Genomic DNA, 26,122 nt, shown 5'->3' with positions numbered 1-26,122 from the left:
CTCTACCTGCTTCTCCCCCTGCTTGTGCTTTCTCTGTCTCTCTCTTTCCCTGACAAATATATAAAATCTTTAAAAAGAAAGAAAATCTATTTTCTAGTTTTAAAACTAGTAGGAAACAGTCCCAGTTATCCTTAATTATCCTTAATTATTAGAGATTTTTGAAAATATAATTAGATACTCAAATTCTGACAATAGTGATTATACAGGAATTGATTATACCAAACTACACCAGCTTTTCCTTTTTTGCCTTAAATTTTATTCCCCATTTGTTAACAATATGCATGTTGTTAATATCCTTCACCAGAGCATATTAAAGAAGTGGAAAAAAAAAACCAAAACCCATCCTCAATCAGTTCTGTTTCTTAGCATGAACATGAAACTAATTTTAGATTCCTGGTGGGTTTCTTTTTTTTTTAAGATTTTATTTATTTATTTGACAGAGAAACAGAGAGAGCACAAGCAGGGGGAGTGGCAGGCAGAGGGAGAGGGAGAAGCAGACTCCCTGCTGAGCAGGGAGCCTGACACGGGGCTCAATCCCAGGACCCTGGGATCATGACCTGAGCCGAAGGCAGACGCTTAACCGACTGAGCCACCCAGGCGCCCTGGTGGGTTTTGTTTTTACATGTAACATCAATTCCTTATTTCATGGATAAACCAAAAAATGGTGGCTATTGTGATTTCCTTCTACACAAAAGCAAAGCATCATTGTTAATTTATTTTGAAAATAGCAAAAGGGACCACTACTTAAATGAGAGATTATATAAAGAATAACAAAACTTTTAAAGCTTCTCATCTTTCTTTCCAAAGGATTCCTGCTAAAAATATAACCTGTCTTTTTAAATAATAACAACTGACCCTCTTTTTTAAATATTCTATACTTACTTCTGTGGTTTTATCTAGAAGACACTCAGGACCTATGCCACAACTACCCCCACCCACCCAGCTCAGCCTTCCTAGGACATACATTGCTAGTAAATAATCAAACAATTTGGGGCTCACTTAGATATGGCCTCAGAATCTTCTTTACACAGTCCTCCAGACAGCCAATGCCAATCAATCAGAAGTGACAAAGGAGATGAACCTATTTTCAACCCCTGTTCTAAAACAGGACAATCCAATAGAATGTATTGTGATGATGAAAATGTTCTATAGTGTGTATCACCTAATACAGCAGCGATAGCCAATGGCTAGGAAGGCTCTGAAGCCTCCACCAGATCTGGCTGAATCTTATGTGTACAGACTTATGCCTTGCTAGAGTCTGGCCCAAGCAAATCATTTCTAGATTAAATGACTTAAGAAAGCCTCTGGTTCTTCCTTTCAGTTTCCCAGTTTTTCCCAGGATGGGCAGGAGTCGTCACTGAACGCAAATGGACCCAAGCATCAACTGTGGCCCTGGAAGCACCTTGCGCTGACTAGGAAAGATCTAAGGGCAGGGTAAATCTCCCAGCATTGGGCCAGGCCTTAAACTACACAAGCCAGTTAGGCTTCACATCTGGAGGTTCCTCCTGAACAGGACAGAAGGATGATGAATACGGCTGTCACCAGGTTGCATCTGCTTCTCTGTCCATCTATATTTCTCCAGGTAAACAAAGTTTCATTAGATGAAGAGAAAGTAGAAAATGGCATATATATATATATGATTTTTATTATGATGAACATTTCATGCTAAGGAATTTTAAAGAAGGATAGAATTACAGCACATAAAGACATAGCACCAGTAACAGAAGAGATAGCTCATCATTTTTTGTTGGGAAAAATGGGCCAGGTGGCTTCTCTGGGTCAATAACCAGAGTCTATGCTACTAAATCTAGGCTGCTCCCTCTGCTTGTGCTTTCTCTCTCTCTCTCTTTCCCTGACAAATACAAAATCTTTAAAAAGAAAGAAAACCCAGGAGTGCCTGGGTGGCTCAGTCGTTAAGCGTCTGCCTTCGGCTCAGGTCGTGATCCCAGGGTCCTGGGATCGAGCCCCACATCGGGCCCCCTGCACCGCGGGGAAGCCTGCTTCTCCCTCTCCTACTCCCCCTGCTTGTGTTCCCTCTCTCTCGCTATGTCTCTCTCTGTCAAATAAATAAATAAAATCTTTAAAAAAAAAAAGAAAGAAAATCCATTTTCTAGTTTTAAAACTAGTAGGAAACAGTCCCAGTTATCCTTAATTATTAGAGATTTTGGAAAATATTAATTAGATTTTACTATTTCTCAGTGTTGTCCGGATGTTCAAATGTTGACATGGGTAATCATTCAATTTGCCAAGGATGCAAACATGGATAAAATGGTTTAGATCAAGGTTCAGAAAATTCCGAGTCTACTTGTGATGCTGCCTTGAGAAACAGTGGTCGTTAAAAAATAACCAAGGCATTTAAGCCTAAAAACAATCAGCTTGTTTATATTCTTCCACCCCTACCTTTCTCTAGCTGGTCAGCTAAGTGAATGATTGCCTGTGGGAAAACCTCGTCACAGGATCCCACTGCTGCCTAAGCCTTAGGCAGATGCTTCACCCCTTGCTGTCCTCCTCCTCCTCCTCTGCTCCCACTCTCCTGGAGCAGCTTATCAAGAGGTTCCACTCCCGTTCCCTTCTTCATGTCCATTGCCACAGTGACCTCGGTGCACTTTTTCTTTTAATACCAAAACGCTGTTTATTTTAGAGCCAGCCTTCCGAACAAGGCAGGTGAGCAAATATCTGAATGTGTGGGGTAAGGACACATTGCACACATTCCATCTAGACAGGTGTTTAAATTATAGCGGGAATAAATACAGGTGATGGATTGAAAAGGGGGTAGGAGAAACACAGAGAGGGAGGCCAATTTCCGGCGGCTGGCCCGCCCAAGTGTTACTGCTTGTTACTGCCGCTTGCTAAAAGGAGTGCTGCTGCCAGGGCTATAATTAAAATATGATGGCATTGCCCTGATGGCTTCCCAGAATATACCCACCACCCACCCAGATACATAACCTTCTGGTATCCAAAGAGGATCCAGGGCCAGGCCTAACTAGATCACTGTAGCTGTAGTTGGCATGCTCTAGAAATGCTGCACACCTGAATGCTCAAAAGAAGTCCAAACCTCAGAGATAATCCAATAAATATCCACTGCATTGCCCATCATAAGCAAGGCCTCGGGTAAAATCCTAAGGGTACAGGGAGGGGGATGGGAGGAATGGGGTAACTGGGTGATGGGCATTAAGGAGGGCACGGGATGTCATGAGCACTGGGGGTTAGGGTTAGTTTAAGACTGATGAATCACTGAACTCTACCTCTGAAACTAATAATACACTATAATGTTAATTAACTGAATTAAAATAAATTTAAAAATCCTAAGGGGATACACAGATTAAAATGTGGCCCCTGCCCTCAAGCCATGAAGGAACTGGTAATCCTAGTAAGTGAGAAAAGACACCTAACAGATAGCAATATTTAAGGCCTCTAGAAAGTGATAACTGCCCTAAGAAAAAAAGCGAAGGCAATTCCAAGAAGACCCCCGAGCTGGGCCTAAAAGGACAGGTAGGAGGATTGCTGTGAGGGGGGCGGGGTGGTGGTGGTTCCTAGAGCAAAAAAGCGTAAGTAAAAATGCAGAGACAGATAAGCAGGAAGAATGTCTGAAAAACAGGAAGCAGTCTAATTTGGCTAAAGCTCAAAACAATAAAAGATAGGAAAAGAAAGAAAAATGGCTCGGGGAGATCCTTGAATGCCAGACTAAAGATTCTGCTCTTGACCTAAGACATAACAGTAAGCTTGCTCAAGGGTTCCGATAAGAGTAGTGCTATGTCACAATTGTGGTGTAGGTAGAGAAATCTAGTGCTGTTTTTGTGGGCTGGGGTGAAAGGGGCTATTAAGGAAAATTAAAACTTGTGGAGAGCCTCGGCAGTCAGGCGACAGGTACCAAGTCTGGGATGCAGGATACGCCATTGCTGGGCTCCTCTCACTTCCCTCCTAAGGCGCAGGAAGAGTGCTGGGCTTTGGAGCTGGAGACCTGCTTTGTAATCTGACAATAAAAGCTCTTCAGTTTATGTGTTCATTGTTCATGGTCTCTTCTTGGATCAGCCCTCTTTTGGATACATCTTCCCATGCAACTGGTAAGGCAAGATGGTGCTGCCTGGCATTTTAAGAAGGGAAGGTCAGAGAGTGGTGGGCCTTAGTGCAAATAAACCTTTTCTTAGATTTATCTTTCCATGCCTCTCCTCAAAAGAATGGTCTGGGGGCGCCTGGGTGGCTCAGTCGTTAAGCGTCTGCCTTCGGCTCAGGTCATGATCCCAGGGTCCTGGGATCGAGCCCCGCATCGGGCTCCCTGCTCCACAGGAAGCCTGCTTCTCCCTCTCCCACTCTCCCTGCTTGTGTTCCCTCTCTGGCTGTGTCTCTCTCTGTCAAATAAATAAATAAAATCTTTAAAAAAAAAAAAAAAAAAGAATGGTCTGTCTGAGGATCAAGATTAGGGGGTGGGCCTGGGGGGGAGGTCTGACTAGATGGCTTTGGTCTAGGCCTGAGGCCTAAGGCCTGGTGGGCAAAAGATGACATTGGATCGTACACTCTAGCCCAAGTCAACAGCTAGGAATTCCACTCAGGAGTCTGGAATCAAAAACAGTAATAAGAGGAGGCTTCAGCCTGAAGGATCCTCTCTGGGGGCGTCTTCTCCTGACCCTCAAGGTAGTGACACCGTTGTCCCTAAATCAGCACGTAATGACCATGTGTGCAGTAATTGCCACCTCTGTCGCGGAACCACAAAATCAAACAAACTGATAGTTAAGGACGGTGAAGTTTTAGTAGACATTGAAAAGACGACACAGGTTAATGAAAAAAATAAGATGCCGGCATCCAGTGTGAGCCCTCAAGTCCTCTACCAGATCAATCATAAACTGGCATCTGCCTCTGTGTATGCATGTGTTATCAGTTCCTTAAGGACAAGACACTCTCCACATACAGCAGACCACGAATTTTCCATTTCTACAAATGTAGCCCTCTGCGGACTGGGTCTTGTGGGTTTTCACATGACCTTTACTTTTCTTAACATGGTACCAAGGTTTATCATTGCTGCTTGGGAAAATACAACCAGCAAATAACTATGCCAGGAGGCAGGGATTACCCCCAACATGGAAACGGAAAGATCAGAAGCTTAATTTGGTGTTTTATCATTGGCTCTAAGAAGGTCCTTCAAACAACTTCAGCACAGCAGGATCCTGAAATCCTGTTGCTACCACCTTGCACTTTACTTCCCAATGTCAAATTTATTTTTTATAAACAATCTCCCTTAGCTGTAAAGAGCCTTGTCATTAAACTGCTTCAAGAGTGTAGCGGTAGCGGGGCACCTGGGTGGCTCGGCCGGTTAAGTGTCTGCCTTCGGCTCAGGTCATGATCTCGGGGTCCTGGGATTGAGCTCTCCACTCAGCGGTGAGTCTACTTCTCCCTCTGCCTCTGCCTCTCCCCCCACCCACCCCACCCCGGCCTTCTCCTTCCCTCTCTCTCTAAATAAATAAAATCTTTAAAAAAAGCATAGTGGTAGAGCTGAAAGAGCTTCATGCCATGATTTGTGTTGTATTATAATTGCAGGTTTATTTGCCTATCTTGACCCACAAATTACTGTATCTCATTCATTGTTGTATCCTCAGAGTTTAGCCCAGCAAGCACAAAAGCATTTATATACTAAATGAAGTGGGTCTCATCTAGTCCCAAAACACACACACACACACACACACACACACACACACACACACACAGCCTCTAGCTAGCAGCTAGTTTCACCAGTGAGTGGAAAAGTGATTAATGTCACTGGCAGGCCAGAAAGGAAATTAAAGGTTCCAAATTACCTCTTTTTGCAAATAAGGGAGGGACTGCTTTGGAATAATGGGAAATAAAATAATCAGTGATTAGAGAGAGGTAAGTGTTGATCTTGCTAGTGCCCTGCATAATTTTAGAGATGAGTTCTGCCTGGTCTTGAAGCCTTGGGCAAGGTTCTCAAATACGAGAAATAAGAGCTTTGCATTCAGATTTCGCTCCTTGTCTGCACAATGTCTATACTGTATATTTCTTCTTGGCACTGAAACTGAAAAAGGCTGACACTCCATTCGAAATTGGGTTGCATACGTCCTCTAGTATTTCTCCAGTGATGAAAATCATCTAGTAAGTATGGATCTGGCACTTTTGGTTTTCCTTTTATCTTGAGTGAAACAGATCTTGAATCTCAGTTTCACTAGGCTGTTTGCAAATGTCATATATCTTACTTATCAAAATGGAGATTGGGAATTCAACATGAAAGACCAAATAATAGTGCTCCCAATGCAGCTTACAATCTCGGCACAGCTCAAGTGAGGTCAAGAGATGGAGCTTCAAAAGATTATTTCATTAATCCAACAAATATTTATCAGCTATTCTGTGGCATTCTTTTCAGCACTGAACATAGAACCATGAAAAAACCCCGCAAAACAAAAATCCTTGCTTCCACTGAGAAGACACCCTAGTTGGGGGATATCACTGAAATATATACAGAATGTGTGAAGCAAAAGTGATCACAGTTTGGAGTGATCACTTTTGGCCAAATTATCGATATTATTGGCCATTTGCTACCTTAAAGTTGTCAGAGGTTCTTAACTTGGAGACCATGGGTCCAAAGGGCATCAAGAGGGAGCCTAATTGGGGGGTGTCTATGACCCCTTTGAAATTAATGCAAATTTCTAAGTCTGAATGCACATTTTTTTCAGAAGAAGATAGCCTTTATGCAACTCTCAAAGGGATCTCTGACTCTGAAAAGGTTAAGAATCACTCAGGATGATATGAAGATCAATTTGTCTAAATCTGCATTCATAATGTCCTCAGAACTACACCAGTATCATCTTGAGAATAATGGTCTCTGTGTCATTCATAGGCAAAGGCTCATCAGAATATGACTAGATCAATCGAGCCTGCCACGGAAACTTTCATTCCCCTGACTGTGGGGCTCTGAGTGATCTGGAATAGGGAAATGCAGTGGCAAGTCCTTCCTGACTTGTTTTAGTGTATGTAGCTAGAACCGAAGGCAGTCCTTGAACAGGAAATACCAGTGGACCAAGATCCACTTCCCTCAAGATAAAAGAAGAGGAACACCAAAAGTGCCAGATCTGCACTTACTACATCATTTTCATCACTAGAGAATATTAGAGAATATATTCAATCAAGAACATGAAAAAAAAAATCATCCTTAAACAGCTACCTTTTTAACCATTCTTTCAAGGGCACTTCCTGAGAATGTATTAAATCATCAGCCACACCAACCAACATGTTTTAAGACAGCTTCAACTCCTGTTTCAGTTCCTGGATGCCAATAAAATGAACCTCAAGAAATTTACACTCTGATCACCAAGAGATATGAGTTATAATGTTAATTAAATTTTAAAAGGGGTTAGGAAAAGCTGGGAATCTCTGTAGTTCCAATTCACCAACACTAAGTTCTCTTGTCATGTATCCCCTCTCTGTTGAACATTGTCATTTACATAACACACATATGCCTATCAACATTCAGTGCTCCAAAATCCAGATTAAGATTTGAGACATTCCTGGGAAACCTTACAAAACAGCCAAATTGCTTGATAGTGTTTCCAATTTATACATTTGGTTTTTATGAGTCAATGAGGGCTGCCACCACCACGATAAATCAATCCACTCTTTCTCCATCTCTGCAGATTAAGAAGGCTGAGTTTTGCCTCCTCAAAGGATCAACTGATTTCACCATAAAATAATCTGATGAAGAGTTCACTCAACAAATACTTATTTACTCAACAAACAACTGATAATCTAGACAAAGCCACATATCTCTCAACCTTTGAGTGAAGAAGCACTTCTTTTTTTTTTTTTAAAGATTTTATTTATCTTTTTGAGAGAGGGAGAGAGAGAGATTACGAGCAGGGGAGAAGGGGAGAGGGGGAGAGGGAGAAGCAGACTCCCCACTGAGCAGGGAGCCCAATGCGGGATTCGATCCCAGGACCCTGCGGTCACGACCCGAGCCGAAGGCAGACGCCCAACCGACTGAGCCACCCAGGGGCCCCTGGAGAAGCACTTCTAATCACTAGAACAGCAAGTTCAATTCCCCGTCTCTCTCCTGCAGCCTCAAGCACTGGTTTGGCTAGCACTCTGCAGCCACATGCAGCTGATGAGAGGTTAGAGTCCTGATGCCCACAGGAGAAGGCAGGAAAAAACACTGAGGGGAAGAGCATGGCACAGACAGACTTGGGTTTCAATCCTGGTTCAGTCACTTGCCATTTATGTGACCTTAGAACAGTCACTTATCCTTCCAGCTTCTGTTTTCTTCATCCGTAAAAAATAAGTATCTACATCCTAGGGTTAAAGAAATAATGTCTATAAAGTGCTTAGCACAGTGCCTGGTGCAAAGCAGACATTCAGTGAATGTTGGCTGCTTTATGATGAAGGGCAGGTGTGGTACTGTCAATGAGAAAACATGAAAGAACAAGAGTTTTAAAAAATATAAAAACCAAAAAACACAGAAGAGAAATTCTTTTCAACTTAGCAAAGATGTGATAAGTGCCTACTTAGTGCAAGGGTGCTGTGCTAGGTGATGGATCAGAAAGAAGTGTCATCACACAGATTATAACTCAACATGAAAGAAGAGATGCAAAATCACTGTAACAGGTTTACTACACAGAGAAATTAATGAGGGGCTAAAGGAGCATGGAGAGTGGAAAGATGACTTCTGGCTGAGGAGGCAATGGGTTCTTCATTTTTTTATTCGAAAATGTACTGTGCATACCATATACCAAAGCTGAAAAAAAATGGTGAAAATCGGGTCCCCATCCTCAACCAAGTAACTTACAGTCCAGTAGAATAAGCACATTGACTAAGGCTTACCCATGAGTCAGGTTCTGAGGCAGCACAGGACACTGCCCCCAAAGAGCTCACCGAGGCAGGAGACAGCTATCTGGACACAAGAGAGTGTGATGCGTGAAATGACATGCATCCAAGTGAAGGGGCACCTGCTGGGGAACGCCATGAGAAAGACATGGCTGCCGATTGACCCATGAGCTGGACCGGGCCACACAGAGGCTCTTCAGCCCCTCCTCCCATCCTTGGAATGTGGGTTCCACTTGCCTTTCCCACTCCCAGAGGCTGCTCTAAGGACACGGCCTTGAAATGCTGATGTGTTGAAAACACCTGCACAGTATACATGACTGAGCCCAGTTAGGGCCTCTTTATAAACTTCTAAGATTTGGCAGCAGGTGTGGGGATCCATTCATCTTGTTGCTGCCCAAGACATGCCTCGTATGTAGGTTCCCTTTGCTAGTATTTTTTTTTTTTAAAGATTTTATTTATTTATTTGACAGAGAGAGAGCACAAGTAGGCAGACTGGCAGGCAGAGAGAGAGAGGGAGAAGTAGGCTCTCTCCACTGAGCAGGGAGCCCAATGCGGGGCTCAATCCCAGGGCCCTGGGATCATGACCTGAGCCGAAGGCAGACGCTTAACCGACTGAGCCACCCAGGCACCCCCACCCCCGCCTTTGCTAGTATTAAAACTGCCACCTACCAACACTGAGTGGCCTGCCTCTTTCTCTGGTGTCTGCCTGCTTTCTGAGTACAGGGGCCACTTTCAGATTATACCAGGAAAGCTCCCCAGAGGGTTGAGAACCAAACAGCATCTACGTTGAGCCTGGATGGATGCATAAAGTTAGACATGGTGACAGGGGAACATTTCCCATGAGAAGATAGCAAAAACTAAGGCGTGGAGACCAACAAATTCTGGGTGAGTGCACAAAAACATGTGTGATGGGAGAGGCCAGACTAGAGAAGTAGACTGGAGCCAGATTCTAAATAAAGGATTTGAATAACATTTAATAGCTTGGGCTTCACATTGTAGATAACAAAAAGCCCCCTCGAGATTCTTGAGCAAAGGAGTCTTATCACCAGACTTGTGATTCAAAAAGATTCCTTTACAGCAAAGACTAAGGTGGACAGGAGACCGTTGGAGGTAACTGTAGCTGTCCAATTGAGATAATTAAGGCCTTAAGCAGGACAGTCGATGTGAAAGTGAAACAGGGAAAATATATTTGAGATATTAGGGAGTCAGAATCAACCAGACTTGGCAACTGCCTGGATGTAGAGAGAATGAAGAAGCAAACAGGGACAATGACAAATCAAACGCTCCATACCTAAATCCCGAGGAGAACTGCAGTGTCACCAATAGCAAGAGATAAAAGGGAGACGAACAAATAGGTTTTAGATGTCTTAAATATTTTTTTGAATATTTTCAAAATATGTTTAAAATGCGTTGCGTATTTTGGATGCTGATAATACAGTTAGGTGGAAATGTCTGACCGTTGGAAGTCTGGACTTAGCACTCAGCAAAGAGGTTCCCACTAAAGATGCGTACGTGAAAGAAATCCACAGAACGGTACCGGATGGAGCTATGGGAAGAGAACAAGTACCCAAGGGGAAACTGTGTGTTGCGCTCTGACTTCAGAGCTATGCTGGGATAGCTACGAAGAACGGGAAGAAGCGGAAGCCCAGACATCATCCCACTGTCTCTAATCGGGGAGAGCCTATTGTTGCCAGTTGGATATATTTGAGGTCTATATGCCAGTGGCTTTTAAAAAATGTCGCAAATGGAATCTAGTCTTCAGGGGAAAGAGGAGGATGAGCTCCCAGGGGAATTGCTAAAGGGTTGAAGAAGCTAAGAAAAGTTTTTCAGGTAGGAGGTGGTCAATAATAGTGCCGCATGCTGAGGGAGAATGAGGATTAAAAATAGGTGACCGAAGTTGGCAATTCCAAGGTCACTGGCAACCTCTAAGAGAAAGGTGGACAAAATGGTAAGAGACAAGGTCAGACTACAAGGGTAACTGTGGAGGGGACAGGGTCGGGGCACTGGGGCAGCAAGGGCGTGTTACTTTAAAGTTCGGCAGTACAGGGAAGACAAGAATTTGAGGGGGTGGCAGGGTGAAAGAAAGGTTATTTTAGAACAAGAGACCGTACGGTAGGCTAAGGAACTAAGGAACACTGGGGGCTGAAAGCCTTGAGAGACACAGAAGAGCTAGGAAATTAGATAGAATCAGCTGGAGTGAGGCCCCAGAGCCAGGAGGCACAGGGATCCAGCGGGAGAATTAGTCTCAATACTAAAATTACCCCATTTTACAGAGAAGGAAATCAAGGCACAGGGAGGTTAAGTAACTTCTCCAAGGTCTCACTGACTTAAGAACTACTGTTTTTTCCATTTATCCGTTCCTATTTCTAGAAATGGGAAAGAGTAATATATATGATACAGAGAAGTGTAACTTTTTCTACCCAGAAAGAATATAGGATCAAAGGAGCTAGACTTGGAAAACCACCACCAAATCAGAACATAAATGTACAACAGTTCAAATGTGTCTGGGCATGCTAAGGAGGCAGGAGGAGAGTTCCCAAACACCCAAGCATGGGATAAGCTGGGTGCCGTCCGCCTCAGTTCTGGAGAACATTCGTCATCATTTCAGAAATTCAGCTCCCTCTCTGCCAGTTTCACCTTCAAAGTGGAAATTCTGAAAGTAAGATTCACTCAAGGTCCACCTTGGCAGCTTCTGAAGCAGAAGAAATGATAGAGAATTCCTCCATATATGAATGAGTGAGAGGAATGAGTAGCTGGTGGAAACCAAACATTCTACCCATGAGCATATACCCTTCTCTAGAACTGCTCTAGAGAAGTACCAGGGTAAGGAGCAAAAAATGAAAGAAATGGAATGGTTTTCTTTTCCACTCTCCATCTACATGAAAAATGTGAGAAGCAGAAAGTGTCTCCTCCCTCCTATGTATCTGTCAGCACATTTCCAGGAGGCCTGGCCACATCCCGGGCACTGGCTGGCTGGGGGAAAGAGACTGACACAGCACATTCGTTCGCCTTGGAGCCCTCGCCTGGGTGGTCTGCTGTTATTCCTTTGATTAAACTCCCAGGCTGGAAGAGCTGGAGCTGCTCCTAATGATAGCTGGGTCCTGAAATCTCACACTCGCCCGCACAGAGAGGGCCGGTGCTCCCTGTGAGTCGCGGCCTCCCACTCCTCACCACAGAGCTGGGCTCCTTGGCCACATTCTTCTGCTCACTAACAACAGTAACCGCAAAGGGCAACGTCTGTGCAGAGGGCTGCAGTGGTAACGCACACCTCTCCCGGCACTGAGACAGTGAGACTGAAGCTCGACTCCAGCGCCCTGTCAGCTACCACAGCACGGAAGATGCTCCCAGAAAACCCTGCTTTCAGGGATGCACACGCTGACTTCCAAAGAACCCCCTCCCCAAAGGACAGCCAGCCTCTCGTGTGCCAAGGGGAAACTAAATTTGACCTGCTCTCTGCTCAGCTTTGTAGGGTACTTGTTGAATAACCCCCACTAAGAACATGTATCTCTTTCAAGCATTATTCCGAGCGTCCGCGTGCCGGCACGAACATTGCTGAAGTCGCTATTGTGGCCCCTCCGTGTGGCAAGGAAAGTTTGATGTTCTCGTGTTTTGTAGGCCATAAAGAAAGTTAAATCATAACAGAAGTAGTGAAAGTCATCACAGGCTAAATGAGGTTCTGTTCTTAGCCTTGCAAATCCATAACAATTTAGCCTCTAATGTAAATTCTGGGTACCTCCAAGTTTTACTGTAATGTTTTGGGGTTGTCAGAGTACTTTGCTTCTTTACTTCTGGCCAGCTCCCTGTTCCTGAGCATCTTCACGAGTGAGCAGGAAGGAAACGGAGTGACACTGCCTCACCCTCCAACCCACCCTCCTCCAGCTACCTGAGTGACCAAGCTAAAAGGCAAAGCCAAGTGCATCTCTGTGCCCCCCTCCCCTCCCCCCCGTCATCTATGAGATGAAGATGAGTTCCTTCACAGAGAAAGCTTTCCTTAAACAGCCTACGTCTTCTCTTCCAGCTTCCATCCTAGCTGCTCTCTGCTGATTCCCTATCCTCCAATACCACTAACCAGCCTACTGTTTCCTTACACACATACAGGCTAGCTGTTATCCTGGAACCTGCTCTCACCCTTCTCCTGCCATCCACTTGCCTACATTTCAGATTTAGTTTCGACAGAATCTCTTCCAAGAAGGCTGCTCTGGCCTTCTCACTCCCATACACAGGCTGGGTTAGGTATTACCCCTTTTGATACTTCTGTTATTCCCTAGAAATATCTCTTTCGTGCATATTCCATGCTAGTACTATCATGTGTTTATGTGGCTGTCACCCTTACCAGACTGTGAGTTATTTCATGCCAAGGACTATGTCTTATATCATCCCCATGGCTTAGTACCAAAGCCTGGAACATTCCTAAGAGCTTAATAAAATGTTTTTGAATGAATAAATTAAAAAAACACATTTGAATTAAAAGTTTTAGGAAAAATGCCACTAAAAGCTTTAATGGGGTAAGCAGTTGAAATTATAGACAAAATAAAATGATTTTTCAAAAACGGACCCAAGGATTTCAATTTTTTATACTCATCTTCGAAAACACAAATCATTAAAAAATCTGTGTTCCTTATGTAGTGGCAGGTCTCTTAACACCTTACCCGGAAAAGCAATGTAAAGATACATCAGAGTTTATGGGATATAATGAAAGCAATACTGGGAGGAAAATTCGTAGCTTTAAATACAGTGACAAGAGAGAATGAAAGTAAGTATCCCACTTAAGAGACTGGGAGGAAACAAAATAAAGCTAGCAAAAGCAGAAGGAAGGGAATCAGTAAAGACAAAACAAAACAACCAGTTAGAAACATTAAAACAATAGAATGAATAAATTTATCCAGAACTATCTTACCAAAAAAAGGGAAGCAGGGGAAGGAAACATTAACCCTACTGGATTTAAAAGGAAGGAAGGAAGGAAGGAAGGACGGGCAGACACAAACACAAAATAGGAATTGGAAGTCAGGAAATAATCACAGGTATGAGGAATACTGAACACAAAGCTGCTTCTGATGAAGCCGCCTTGAAGGTTTCACGGCCCAAGTTGAGAGAGAAGGGCAGAGCTGCCCCCACTTTGAGTCTGCACCCCCACTAGCAAGCACATGGGCCAGAGCACATATGAAGCCATTGTAACAGGTTATTATTTACTAGAAGAAGAATAAAAGAATTTTCCAAATTCCAAATTGATGAATTACTTGCTCTGAGGGGAAGGAGCCAGATAACATACAATTGAGCTTTTCAATAACCAAGTTCATTTTGGTAACACTGTATTTTACCTAAAAACTACTTTTTCAAATTAAATTAGAAGTTATTTCTTACTGAAAGCCTTTTATGGCTGAAATACCAATATTTTCCAAATATATGGCATTTAGACTTTACGAAGTAGTTTTTGCATACTATCCTCAGGAGCCTACTGTATTTACCCCATCAACAAACAAAAACCCTGAGGTTGAAAGTTGAGTGAACTGTCCGAGATCACACAGCTGGTCCGTGGTGGGGGAAGACAGATCTACAGATGGCTAGTCCAGCTCGCTTTCCATCACCCCACCCTGCTTATTACATACCACAGCCCCTCCCTCAGTACTGTACCGAGCACCAGCCACCCTTTTACCAGACTCTAAAAGTTAAGACTGACATCTAACGGCAAGTTCAGATCCCTACGTACAGGAGTCTGATGGACTTTTAATTCTCTGGCACTGAAGTTCTCCTTCAACAAGAAAGATGGACTGAAGGAAACGACTTTCCCATTAGGATACAATCACCCTGGAGTCCCACAGGATCAGAATCTTGTCATTTTGCAAGCTTTGCAGCTTACCAAATGACAGAAGCTGAAAATATGTAAACACTAACATTGGCTATGTTTTTTACTATGACTGCAAAGAAAATTTCCTAATGTCTTGGTGCTTCTAGCTGCTCATTTATAAGCTAGAAACATACACTCTTGTCAGCGACCCAGTGAAAAACGGGTAGCGGATCACTGGCCCTCTCCCTCCTTCACGACCACTTCACATTTCAAAATTCCTTCCTATTCTACCATGGTCATGACATTCAAGTACCTTCTTCCTATCACTCCATCTGTAAAATTTAACTCGCCCACCCCCCTCAAGTCTCAAAACTGCCCTTGTAAGATATTTTGCTTCCTATTTCAAATCAGGCATCCTCATCTCCCTTCAAACGATTAGGGCTTTGAAAAAGAAAATTCATTACAGCCTCACACACTGGGATGAGGCTGAAGTAAAGCTAAGGCTTACTTTTAATTTTGGTTCTAAATTTTATACAGAGAAGCAGGGCACCACCAGGGAGCAGTGTGTTGCCTATTTTTAACACGTGCTCGAAGTAATTTTCAGCTTCACTTTTTTCTAGACTTGATTATCATTACAGAGTTGCACTAATTAAGACTCTGATGCACCAGAGATATAGCAAAATGTAACTGTGGAGTTAAATTATAATAATTTCTTTGGGGGACTTCAATGTCATTTTGCATAAAGGAAAGGGAGAAGATACGGCTTCTACTTCTAGTTAAATACCATGGGGATGATCAGCAAGGAGGGCAAAAACAATCCCAAAGTTCTTGTGAAAGTTTCATATAACTTCATTGTGTTGTAAGCTTGTTATTATATCTATAACTTAAGGTCAAAATTGTGGTATCTATTTCCATCTATCCAGCTTCCCGAATAACCTTGATTATATCACTTCTTTCAGCCTCAGTTTCCCCCATCTGTAAAATGGGGAGAATGACATGTGTTGACTAAAGGTGTATTGAAATGCTTTACTAGTCAGTAGCCATAAAATGTCCTGAGAGCAAGAGATGAAAGGTGTATAGTTAAAAAAAAAAAAAAAAAAAGAAAGTAAAAGGTAACGTTATGGCATTCTGGTAAAAAGATTTCTAAGACAAACTCACTGGAAAATTTTACCAAAGAAAGAAGTTATTTTTAAAGATCCTTTAAAAGTCTATTTGACAGCTGAATGTTCAAGTCTGTTTATCCATGAAATAAATACATCAGAGTTAGTAGCGACTTAACTTTGGAATACCTGTAACAGAAGTTTATTTTCTTTAAAGACCAAGAGGAACACTCTCATTCTTTAGCTCACACCAACTAATACTCCTTCAACAAGCATCAGCATACAGGAAATGAGCAGAGGCAGGGACGGACAGATTACCCTGTCCTTAAGATCCTCCGGACCAAAGAGCTCTTTGGTCCCGCAACTGTCCGTACCTGCTGGGTGAGGAGACTGATGTGAGTAGATGGGGAATACTGCCTGGCTGCCTGCTTCTCAGCCAGCCGCTGGAGCTCGGCCGTGACCATGCTTGGGTTATACCGTCTGCTGTACGGAGAACCATCTTCTCCCTCTCTTTGTGGTTTAGCCATTCCCGAGTGTAGCTTGTTCGGATGGCATGAACCTGCTAAAAAAAAAGAGAAAAGTTTTTACCCACTTAGGAAAAAAAATCCCGAAAAACTTAGGGTGATGACAGAGAAATCTCAGCCAACAGATACTTTACTGAATCCCAGGGATCTTTGACAACTTGTTACAAGCATTTATTAACATGTTTTTGTTTACTATGAAAGCTTCACGCACACAAAAATTTCATCATATGCAGTGGGTAACAAACACTTGTAGAATTTACTAATTTTAATGAATAAAAAAGTATAGTTTTAAAACTTATTATAATTCTTATTTTTCTTGTAATGAGACTTTACTTGTCAGTAGCCTATGGCATCTACTGTCAAATAAGCCACAATCCGTCTTACCAAGCTCAAAAGGGAAAACAGGTAACAGCAAAACAGTCTAATTAGAAAAACAGCAATAATCTTATATGGATGAAATGACTCATTTTCCTTTCAGATTTAAATGTTCTTCTTCCAACTGTAATATCGGAGAGTTTTTGAGCACTGAAATTATTTAATATAAAATCAAGGTTCACATTGTTTCTATGACGAAGTCATACATCTCACTGAAAAAAAAAATTTAAAACCCAGAAAATACTATGTTTCCTTTCTGTCTTATTAATGCTTATACAACTGTGATCATTTGGTATATACAATCTGGTGATACTGCTTTAAAAAATCTGTAACTCTTTCATGTTTATTGTGCGATACATAGAAAATTTTGTAACAGGTGTGTAAGTTATAAATAATACTATAATGAACCAGTGAACTTACTACCCAAATCAAAACCACATTACCAATTAATATGCATCAACTATGTGCTCCTCTTGAGACATCCCTTATTTCCCCTTATCATTCATTCCCTTCCTTTTTAAAAATATCTTCAATAATGTATTTGTGTGGGTACGCATAAACAAAATACTAGATAATTTTGCTTGGTTTTGAGCTCTACAAAAGTGGTATCTTACTGTAGTAGGTTCCTGAGATTTGTTCTTGTCATTCAATACCATACTTTCAAGATTCATCCTTGCTAAGCATAGCTTAAAATGCATTAATTTATCCGCTGCTTGGTATTCCATTTTGCAAATACACTACAAATTATTTTTCTCTTCCCCCATCAATGGATATTTTAGTTATTTCAAGCTTATTGCTATTATAAACAGTGCAGCCGTGAACACTCTTGAATATCTCCTGGTGCACATGTGCAAGAACCTCTCTTGTGTATAAGCCTAAGAATGGGATTGTTGAATTATGGAGTATGGTAAATCTTCAAATTTATGTGATAATACCAAAGTGGCATTTTTTTACACTCCCACATGCAAAATATGAGAGTTCCTGCTGATCGACATCCCCGACACTTAGTGTTGTCAAGTATCTTAATTTTTCTCACTTCTAAGGGGGTAAAAATCTCATTGTAGTCTCCATTTACATCCACTGATTAATCATGATGCTGAGCATGTGTTACCTCTTTTCTGATACCACTGATCATTTTTCTATTGGGTTTTTTCTTATTGATTTATGGCAGTTTTGCTTTTGTGTGTCACTGGCTCCATACCATGCGATCTTAAAGATAATCTTGTTTATTTTATCCTAGAAGTTTTTATTAAAGATTTATTTATCTTAGAGAGAAAGAGAGCGTGTGTGCATGCACCCAAGCACGGCGGACAGGGGAGGGAGAGAATCTCACATAGACTCCCATGTGGGGCTCAATATCATGACCTGGGCCTAAATCAAGAGTCAGATGCTTAACCAACTGAGCCAACCAGATGCCCCTATTTTATCCTAGAAGTTTTAAGTTTTGCATCTGAAATTAATTTTATACATAGTGTAAGTCAGTGACCTAGTTTCATTTTTTTCTCTGTATTATTAACTGATCGTCCCAGTACTGTGTATTGAGAAACCCCTCCTTTTCCACTATGCACAATGCCATCTTGGATACGTATCAAGGTTCCATCTATCTGTGTCTCTAACTTCCTGTTTTTTTCCATTGGTCCATTTGTCTATAACAAATACTACACTGTCTCAGTTATCGTATCATATCTTTTTTGTTGTTGTTGTTCCTCCACTTTATTTTTGTTCTTTCGTAGGTTCTCACTATTCTTGGCCATTTAGAATGGGCTTGTCAAGTGTAACAACAGACCTATTGAGGTTCTGGTTGGAATTGTATTGAATCTAGGGATCAGTGTGATGAGAACGGAAACATTTAGGACACTGATTCTTTCCATCCATGCATATAAGCTATTTAATCTATTTTATTTAGGTTTTCTCTAATGTCCCTCAAAAAGCCTTATAAAATTTCCTTTCTTTCCTAAATTTATCCCTAAATTTTATTCCTAGATTTATTTTTTTCTTGGTGGTGACTGTTACACAACAATGTGAATGTACATAGTGCAACTAAACTGTAAACTTAAAAACATAATAAAAAAAGAAATTAAGTATACTTAAAAGAAATATAAAAAAACTTAAAAATAGTTAAAATGGTAAATTTTATATATATTTAACCACACTACAAAAAATTGCTTTGTTGCTAATATACAGAAAAGGCTGATTTTTAATATTGATCTTATGGCCATCTATACTGCTAAAATAATTATTTCTAAAATGTATCTGTAGATTACTTTCAGTTTTCTATGCAGACAATGTATTATCTGCAAATAAATTTTATTTCCTCCTTTGTGATCCTTATGCTTTTAATTTCTTTTGTCTTACTATGCTGGTTCTGGTAAAACATTAAATAGAAGCAATATTGGTGGGCATCCTTTTATGGCTCTTAATGTTAAAAAAAATTCTTTCAACATTTCCCCATTTACACTGATACCTCATGTAGGATTTTGGCAGATAGCCTTTTTCAGCTCAAGAAGAGTTTCCTTCTCTTCTTATGCTGAGAGCTTTATCATGAATGACTGTGGAATTTTATCAAATTCTTTTTCTGCATCTACTAAGATGAATATGGTTCTTCTCCTTTAGTTTGTTGATGTGGCAAATGTTGTTTATGTATTTTCTACTGTTAAGCCCTCCTGTGTTCCTAGGATAAACTTGTTTATGGTGTCCTATCTCTTTCATATGTTGCTAGATTTGGCTGGCTTATATTTTGATTAGAATTTTTGCATTTATGTTCATAAATGAAGCTGGTCTCTAATTTCCCTCATACTATCCTCAACTGGTTTTGTTATTAAGATTAAACTAGGTGTTCAAAATGAGATGAGTATCGTTTCTTTTCCCATTCTCGAGAAGAGTTTAAGATTGGAATTATCTGCCCTTTGAAAGATTGTTAGAACTTACTTATAAAATTATCTGGGCCTCAAATTTTGTGAGATTTTTAACTATTGTTTCAATTATCTTAATACAGGACTGTTGAGGCTTTCATCTTCTTGAGTGAATTTTATGTAAGTTATACTTTTGTATTTGTCCATTTTGTAAGTTTTCAATTTTATTGGAAAAAAACGGTTAACAATTCTTTTTGTCACCTATGCAGTATTTGTGTGTTCTATAGGTTTTCCATCCCCAACCCCATATTATTTCTCCATGTCTTCTCTCTTCTTGATCAGTCTCACCAGAGGTTTGTCCATCTTATTAGGGTTTTCAAAGAACTTTTGGTTTTGATATTCTCTAGTGTACTTTATTTCTGAATTCGCTGATTTTTCTGCCCTTATCCTTATTATTTCTTTTTCTTTATTTAGATTTATGATGTTTTGTTTCTATAATGTCTGAAATTAAATACTTAGAAATTAATCTTCAGCCTTTCTTCCTTTCAAATGAAAGTTTTTAAGGCAGTAAATTTCCCTCCACATACTGCCTTTCATTGCTCTCCATACACTTGGACCCACAGTTGTCCCATTATCATTCCATTCTAATACTTTTACATTTATTTCCATTATGATTTCTTCTTTGACTCTTTTTATTTTTTTTTTTTTAGGTTTTAATTTAAATTCCAGTGAGTTAACATACATTGTAATATTAGTTTCAGGTATACAATATAGTGATTCAACACCTCCATACAACACCCAGTATTTGACTCTTTTCAATACTGAAATTCATGAGGATTTGTTATATGCTATAACTTTTTGTTATTGTCATTCAATTTAATTGCAGTGTAGACAGAGAATGTGCCTGTATGATGCCAATTCTGTGAAATTTGTCTTATTTTATGATGTAGGACATGACTGGTTTTATGAATATATTATGAATGCTCAAGAATGTGTTTTCTCTAATTATTGGGTACACAGTTCAATGTATGACCAACTGATAAAGCTTACCAACTTGTTCAAATCCTCTTTATCTTTGCTGACTTAAAACAATCTGCTTAGTCTATTAGTACCTGATAGATGTATGTAGAAATCTCCCACTAAGACAGTGGATTTATAGACTCCTCATGTACTTGTATCAATCTTTGTTTTATATATTTGGAGGTTATTTTTATTAGATGCACTTAGAACTGTTTTATCTTTCTGCCGAACTAAACCTTTACCTTTTGTCTTACGTAATTACTGTCTGTATCTGTAAGAAAATTTTATATCTTAAAGCCTATTTTAGCATATGTTAATATAGCTATACCATGTTCCTTCTGGTTGGTATTTACATGGCATTTCTTTCTTTATCCTTTTACTTTCAACCACTCCTTGTTCTTCTCTTTAGGTGTATCTCTCTCTGGTAAACAGCACACAGTTGGATTTTTTTAAAAATTCAACCTGACACTCTTCTAACAAGTTCAACCCATTTATATTTATTTTATTCTTGACATTGGGACTTGGTTTGCTATCTTTTAAGTTTCATTTCTCTTGCTTTTTCTAAGCTTCCTGCTCAATCCATTTTTCTTCTTCCCAAAGATTTAGAATTTCCACATTTTTCCTCTTTTGGTGGGGACCTTTGAAATTTCATACTGTGTATTTATCTTTAAAAAGTCTGAAGTTAAGGGGCGCCTCGGTGGCTCAGCTCGTTAAGCGACTGCCTTCGGCTCAGATCATGATCCTGGAGTCCCAGGATCGAGTCCCGCATTGGGCTCCCTGCTCAGCGGGGAGTCTGCTTCTCCTTCTGACCCTCCTCCGTCTCATGCTCTCTGTCTCTCATTCTCCCTCTCTCAAATAAATAAATAAAATCTTAAAAAAAAAAAAAAGTCTGAAGTTAAATCGTATCCTACTCTCACTCTCAAACTATTCAATAACCGCAGAAAAATTAAACTCAATTTACTTGCAGGCTATTATTGTCATTTACTATACTGTTGTCTACTACTGTTTAAGCCGTTCAGAATGTGTTCTCTGACCGCCATGGAAATAAGCGAAATAGACAATTACAAGAAGTAGAGAATGCCAACTATCTGAAAATTAAACAATATACTTATAAACAATCCACGGGTCAAAGGATAAATCACAACAGAAATTTAAAAATATTTTTGAACTGACTAGCTCCTTTTGTTCCCTATCCCTCTCTGGGAAAAGTGTGAAAAATGAAGGTTTTTTAAAGAAAATTTTGATTAACACAGGGTATTGGAGACATTGATCTTACTGAATTTCTCTCAAATGGGAGAAAACAGTTCAAACCAGAACATTATTGATTATTATTACTATCAATCTTAGAAGATTAAATCACAAGAATAACCACTCAGAATTAGCACACACATACATGCCCATATTCATAGTTATGACTTATTAAAGTATACATTTAATATCTCTGATTCAAGCTGCATATTATAATATTCATTTCATTTGAAATCAGATACTAATTAAGAAATATAAATTGACTATTTACAAAACATAGCTTAGCTGTAACTCATCGTAATATGGATATTACTAAACTGTTTAAAAACTTGACCAATGGTAAGGTATTTACCAAACTAATCTACAGATTCAACACAATCCTATCCAAATCCCATCTGCCTATTTCTGCAGAAATTGACAAGCTCATCCTAAAGTTCATATGAAAATGCAAGGGATCCAGAATAGTCTAAACAATATGGAAAAAAGGAACGAAACTGGAAGAATCACTCTTGGTGACTTCAAAACCTACTACAATTCTACAATACTCAAGACAATGTGGTATTGGCACAAGGCTAAACACATCTGTCGATCAGTGGAACAGAAATGAGACTCCAGAATAAACCCTTACATTTATGATTAAAGGATTTTTGACAAGAATGGCAAGATAATTCAACAGGGAAATAATACTCTGTTTCAACAAATGGTGCTGGGACAACTGAATATACACATGCAAAAGAATGAAGTTAGACCCTTATGCCACATCCTACGCAAAATGGATAAAAAATTCAAAATGGATGAAAGACCTAAATGAAAGAGCCTAAACTATAAAATTCTTAGAAAAAAACATGCATATAAATTTTTGTTACCTTGGATTAGGCAATAATTTTTCAGGTATGATACCAAAAACATAAGTGCAAAAGAAAAACAGATAAATTGGATGTCATCAAAATTAAAAGCTTTTGTGCTTCAAAAACATGAAATGATGACCAACGGAAGGGGAGAAAATATTTCAAAATCATGTATCTGACAAGGGACTTGCATCCAGACTACATAAAAAACATAACAATAAAAAATAAATATCTCAATTTAAAAATAGGCAAAGGATTTGAATAAATATTTATCCAAAGAAGGCATACTGATGGCCAAAAAGCACATGAAAAGATGTTCAACATCATTAGTCATTAGGGAAATGCAAATGATAACCACAAAAATGAGACACTACTTCCAAACCACTAGAATAAGTAAAATCAGAAAGACAGATAATACTAAGTGTTGGCTGGCAAGGATGTGGAGAAACTGGAACCTTCATGCATTGCTGGAAGCAAAATGATGTAGTCACTTTGAAAACAGTTTGGAAGTTACTCAAAAAAAAAAAAAAAAAAAAAGGCATGAAGCTACCATATGACCCAGTGATTCCACTCCTATGTATACACCCAAGAGAAATGAGAACATTGGTCCACACAAAAACTTGTACACAAACATTAATAGCAGCAATATTCATAATAGCCCCAAAGTGAAGACAATCCAGATGTCCATCAACTGATAAATGGATAAGCAAAGTATGGTATATCCATCCAAAGAATACTCTTCAGCCATACAAAGGAATGAAATACTGACACATGCTACAACATAAATGGCCCCCCCTTTTTTTTTTAAGATTTTATTTATTTATTTGAAAGAGAGAGAATGAGAGAGAGAGAGCACATGAGGGGGGAGGTCAGAGGGAGAAGCAGACTCCCCACTGAGCAGGGAGCCTGATGTGGGACTTGATCCCGGGACTCCAGTATCATGACCTGAGCCGAAGGCAGTCACTTAACCAACTGAGCCACCTAGGCGCCCCAACATAAATGACCCTTAAAGACATTGTGCTAAGTGAAATAAGTCATTCACAAAACGCCACTAGTTGTATGATTCCACTTACATAAAATGTCCAGAATAGGCAAATCTATAGAGACAGAAAGTAGTTTAGTGGTTGCCAGGGCTGGGGGGAAAGAGGAAACAGACAGTGACTACAAATAGGTATGGGGTTTCTTCGGGCATAAAGAAAATGTTCTAAAATAAGAGATAGTGGTGTTGGTTGCACAACTACATGAATATACTAAAAACCACTGAATTGCACACTTTAAAGTGGTGAATTTCACAGTATATGAATTGTATCTCCACAAAACTGTTATTAAAAATGGGGGAAAAAAAACTTCACTGATAATATGGGTCTACATACTTCATTTAAAGTTAGATTACCTTATTTTAAGAATTCTTTGGTTATTTATTCAGGTCATACTTGACTCTAAATACACTGAAAAATAACTATTTGGATCAGAAAGAATGTATATAGCACACTTGTAGGTCTATGATGATCTGTGATGGAAAATCTCCTGACTAGACTGTAAGCTCCTACTAAATAGAATGGTCTCATTCATCCTTTACCCAGCATCTCAAAGAAGCCCTGATTCATTTTGTATTAATGGATGAATGCTACTGGACCAAATGCAAGACTCTTCCTCAGTCTCATCAGAACAATGCATGTGTCCCTTTACCTTTCAAAAGAAAGGGCAAAATGGAAGAGATGGCATTCTTTTTTTTTTTCTTTTATGCGGGCCGGGGAGAAGCTGACATTGCAGGCTGCCTTTCATTTTCTCACACTCACCTGCCTTTGCTGAAGAGGGACGAGACAGTTTCTGGCTATAGATGTGGGCAGCACTTTGGAAAGAGGAAAAAGGGCCACTGGTGTAACTGCCTGATCGACAGCGCGGCAGGCCAGCAGGGCTCGGTGCGGTCTGTGTCCCAGGATGTATGGAGGGAGAGGCACTGTTAGGGGCTGTGCTCAGTAAACCTGCTGGCTGGTGAGACATGCTGGGGATAGCTGGAGGAATCTGAGAGAAAGAAGAATGGTGGCCGGGCCCTGATGAGAGGTCAGAGGTTGTAATAATAGATGACAAGTGGGTACTGGGAATTTTCTGCAGAAGAGTAACAACAGGACCAGAGAAAGAAGCGGAGGAAGAATTTGTATAGACTAATTTAGCCTCTTTGTCTGCTGAAGTGGTAAATCCTATTAAAACAAAAACAAACAAAATAAAACAAAACAAAGCAGATCATTTTAGGAAAAACTGACATATAATCTCTATAAAACATGAAGTAAACATTTTTAAACATTGAAATAACCTTAGCACGAAACAGAAATCATGAAAGACAGAGATTTTAATGAGTGTTCATCATGAACTTAACGAATCATGCCTATCAAGACAACCTGGCAACAGAAACAGTTTATTTGTAGTCCTCGAATTTCTAAAAGCTGGAGTTGAGACTACCTCCATCAACCAGAGCAGGCATTTTACAAATGTGAGGGCATTAGGACAAAAGTTTCTGGTAGTGACAGCTAACTGCTCTCCCTCTGCTTTTCACCCTTCTGGGGGGGGAAGAAAAGTGCTCAGAATTTCTAAATATTAAGAAAATGAAAAATTCCTCAGAAGGAAAATAGGTTATCAGTAAATAGAAGGAAATTCTAAGGGAAGAGAAAGAACAAAGAAAAGGAACTTCTTTGGGGTAATGCCTCACACTTTAGAATCGTTTACTGTCTGATGACTTTTTTTCTCCCCTTTTAGGGATTTATCAGAGAGCGGCAAATCTATGTAGGTTTGAAGTCACTCACGAGATAATTTATCACAGTGAATTTCTGTGGCCTGCTGCTGTTTGGGCTGCTTTATTTTCACTTCGGCCATCGTCTCAGGGTGATCTGAAACAGAAAATAAATACAAATGCTCTACATATAATTTTGTTTCCAAAATATAACACAATTCATAATTAATCCCAGGAACATTGCATACCCCACCACACTTTCCCAAGGCTGGCCACATCCACAGCCCTGTTGAGTGGGCAACCAACCAAAAGATTCCCAATCATCCCCAACCCCAGCTCCAGCTAACTGAACCAGGGAAAAATACTTAAACCCAGGACAGCCATCCATGGATGGCAACAAGCTAGGACATGCCTGGAAAAGAAAAAAAAAAAAATAATAATAATAATAAGTAAGGGCAGTCAGATGCCTCTACCAAGAATTCAAACTAGGGAAACTAAGAAACTAAGCTTGTTGGTGGTACCCACTGGAGCAAAGAAATCATAATACATATGGAGCAGTGCAACAACCAAGAGACAGAAAGAACAGCCCCAATATTTGTTGGCAAGGTACCTGGATACTACAATAACTCTGTATCTATCTTTCTTGCTTGCTTTTATTTATTTATTTATTCACTTATGAATGAGAATGGTGGGGGGAGAGGGGCAGAGGGAGAGAGAGAATCTTAGGCAGGCTGCACACCCAGTATGGAGCCTGGCACAGGGCTCCATCTCATGACCCTGAGATCATGACCTGAGCCGAAATCAAGGGTCAGACGCTTAACT

The 26,122-nt window shown here is 40.1% G+C and overlaps 1 protein-coding gene across 18 annotated transcripts in view; it reads right to left on the bottom strand.

The window, feature by feature from the left end:
- The window catches only part of TTLL5 (tubulin tyrosine ligase like 5), a 274,403-nt gene that overhangs the window by 137,779 nt on the left and 110,502 nt on the right, over positions 1-26,122 (bottom strand). For 13 of the 18 annotated variants that reach the window (XR_004299582.1, XR_004299581.1, XM_032405630.1 and 10 more), the window contains 3 exons: positions 25,374-25,457; positions 24,372-24,773; positions 16,080-16,267 (listed from right to left, as the gene is read on the bottom strand). Coding sequence is in view for 15 of the 18 variants with exons in the window: in XM_032405630.1 (XP_032261521.1) it covers positions 16,080-16,267; positions 24,372-24,773; positions 25,374-25,457 (674 nt within the window). In the remaining 3 variants the exon portion in view is untranslated. The remainder of the gene's footprint in view (positions 1-16,079; positions 16,268-24,371; positions 24,774-25,373; positions 25,458-26,122) is intronic. The other 5 variants (XM_032405625.1, XM_032405628.1, XM_032405629.1 and 2 more) reach the window with 3 other exon arrangements.

The sequence above is a fragment of the Phoca vitulina genome, unplaced genomic scaffold (genome assembly GCF_004348235.1).
Source record: "Phoca vitulina isolate PV1807 unplaced genomic scaffold, GSC_HSeal_1.0 scaffold7, whole genome shotgun sequence".
NCBI lineage: Eukaryota > Metazoa > Chordata > Mammalia > Carnivora > Phocidae > Phoca > Phoca vitulina.
The sequence above is the reverse complement of the archived record's forward strand: the minus strand, read 5'-3'. Positions and strand labels throughout refer to the sequence as shown.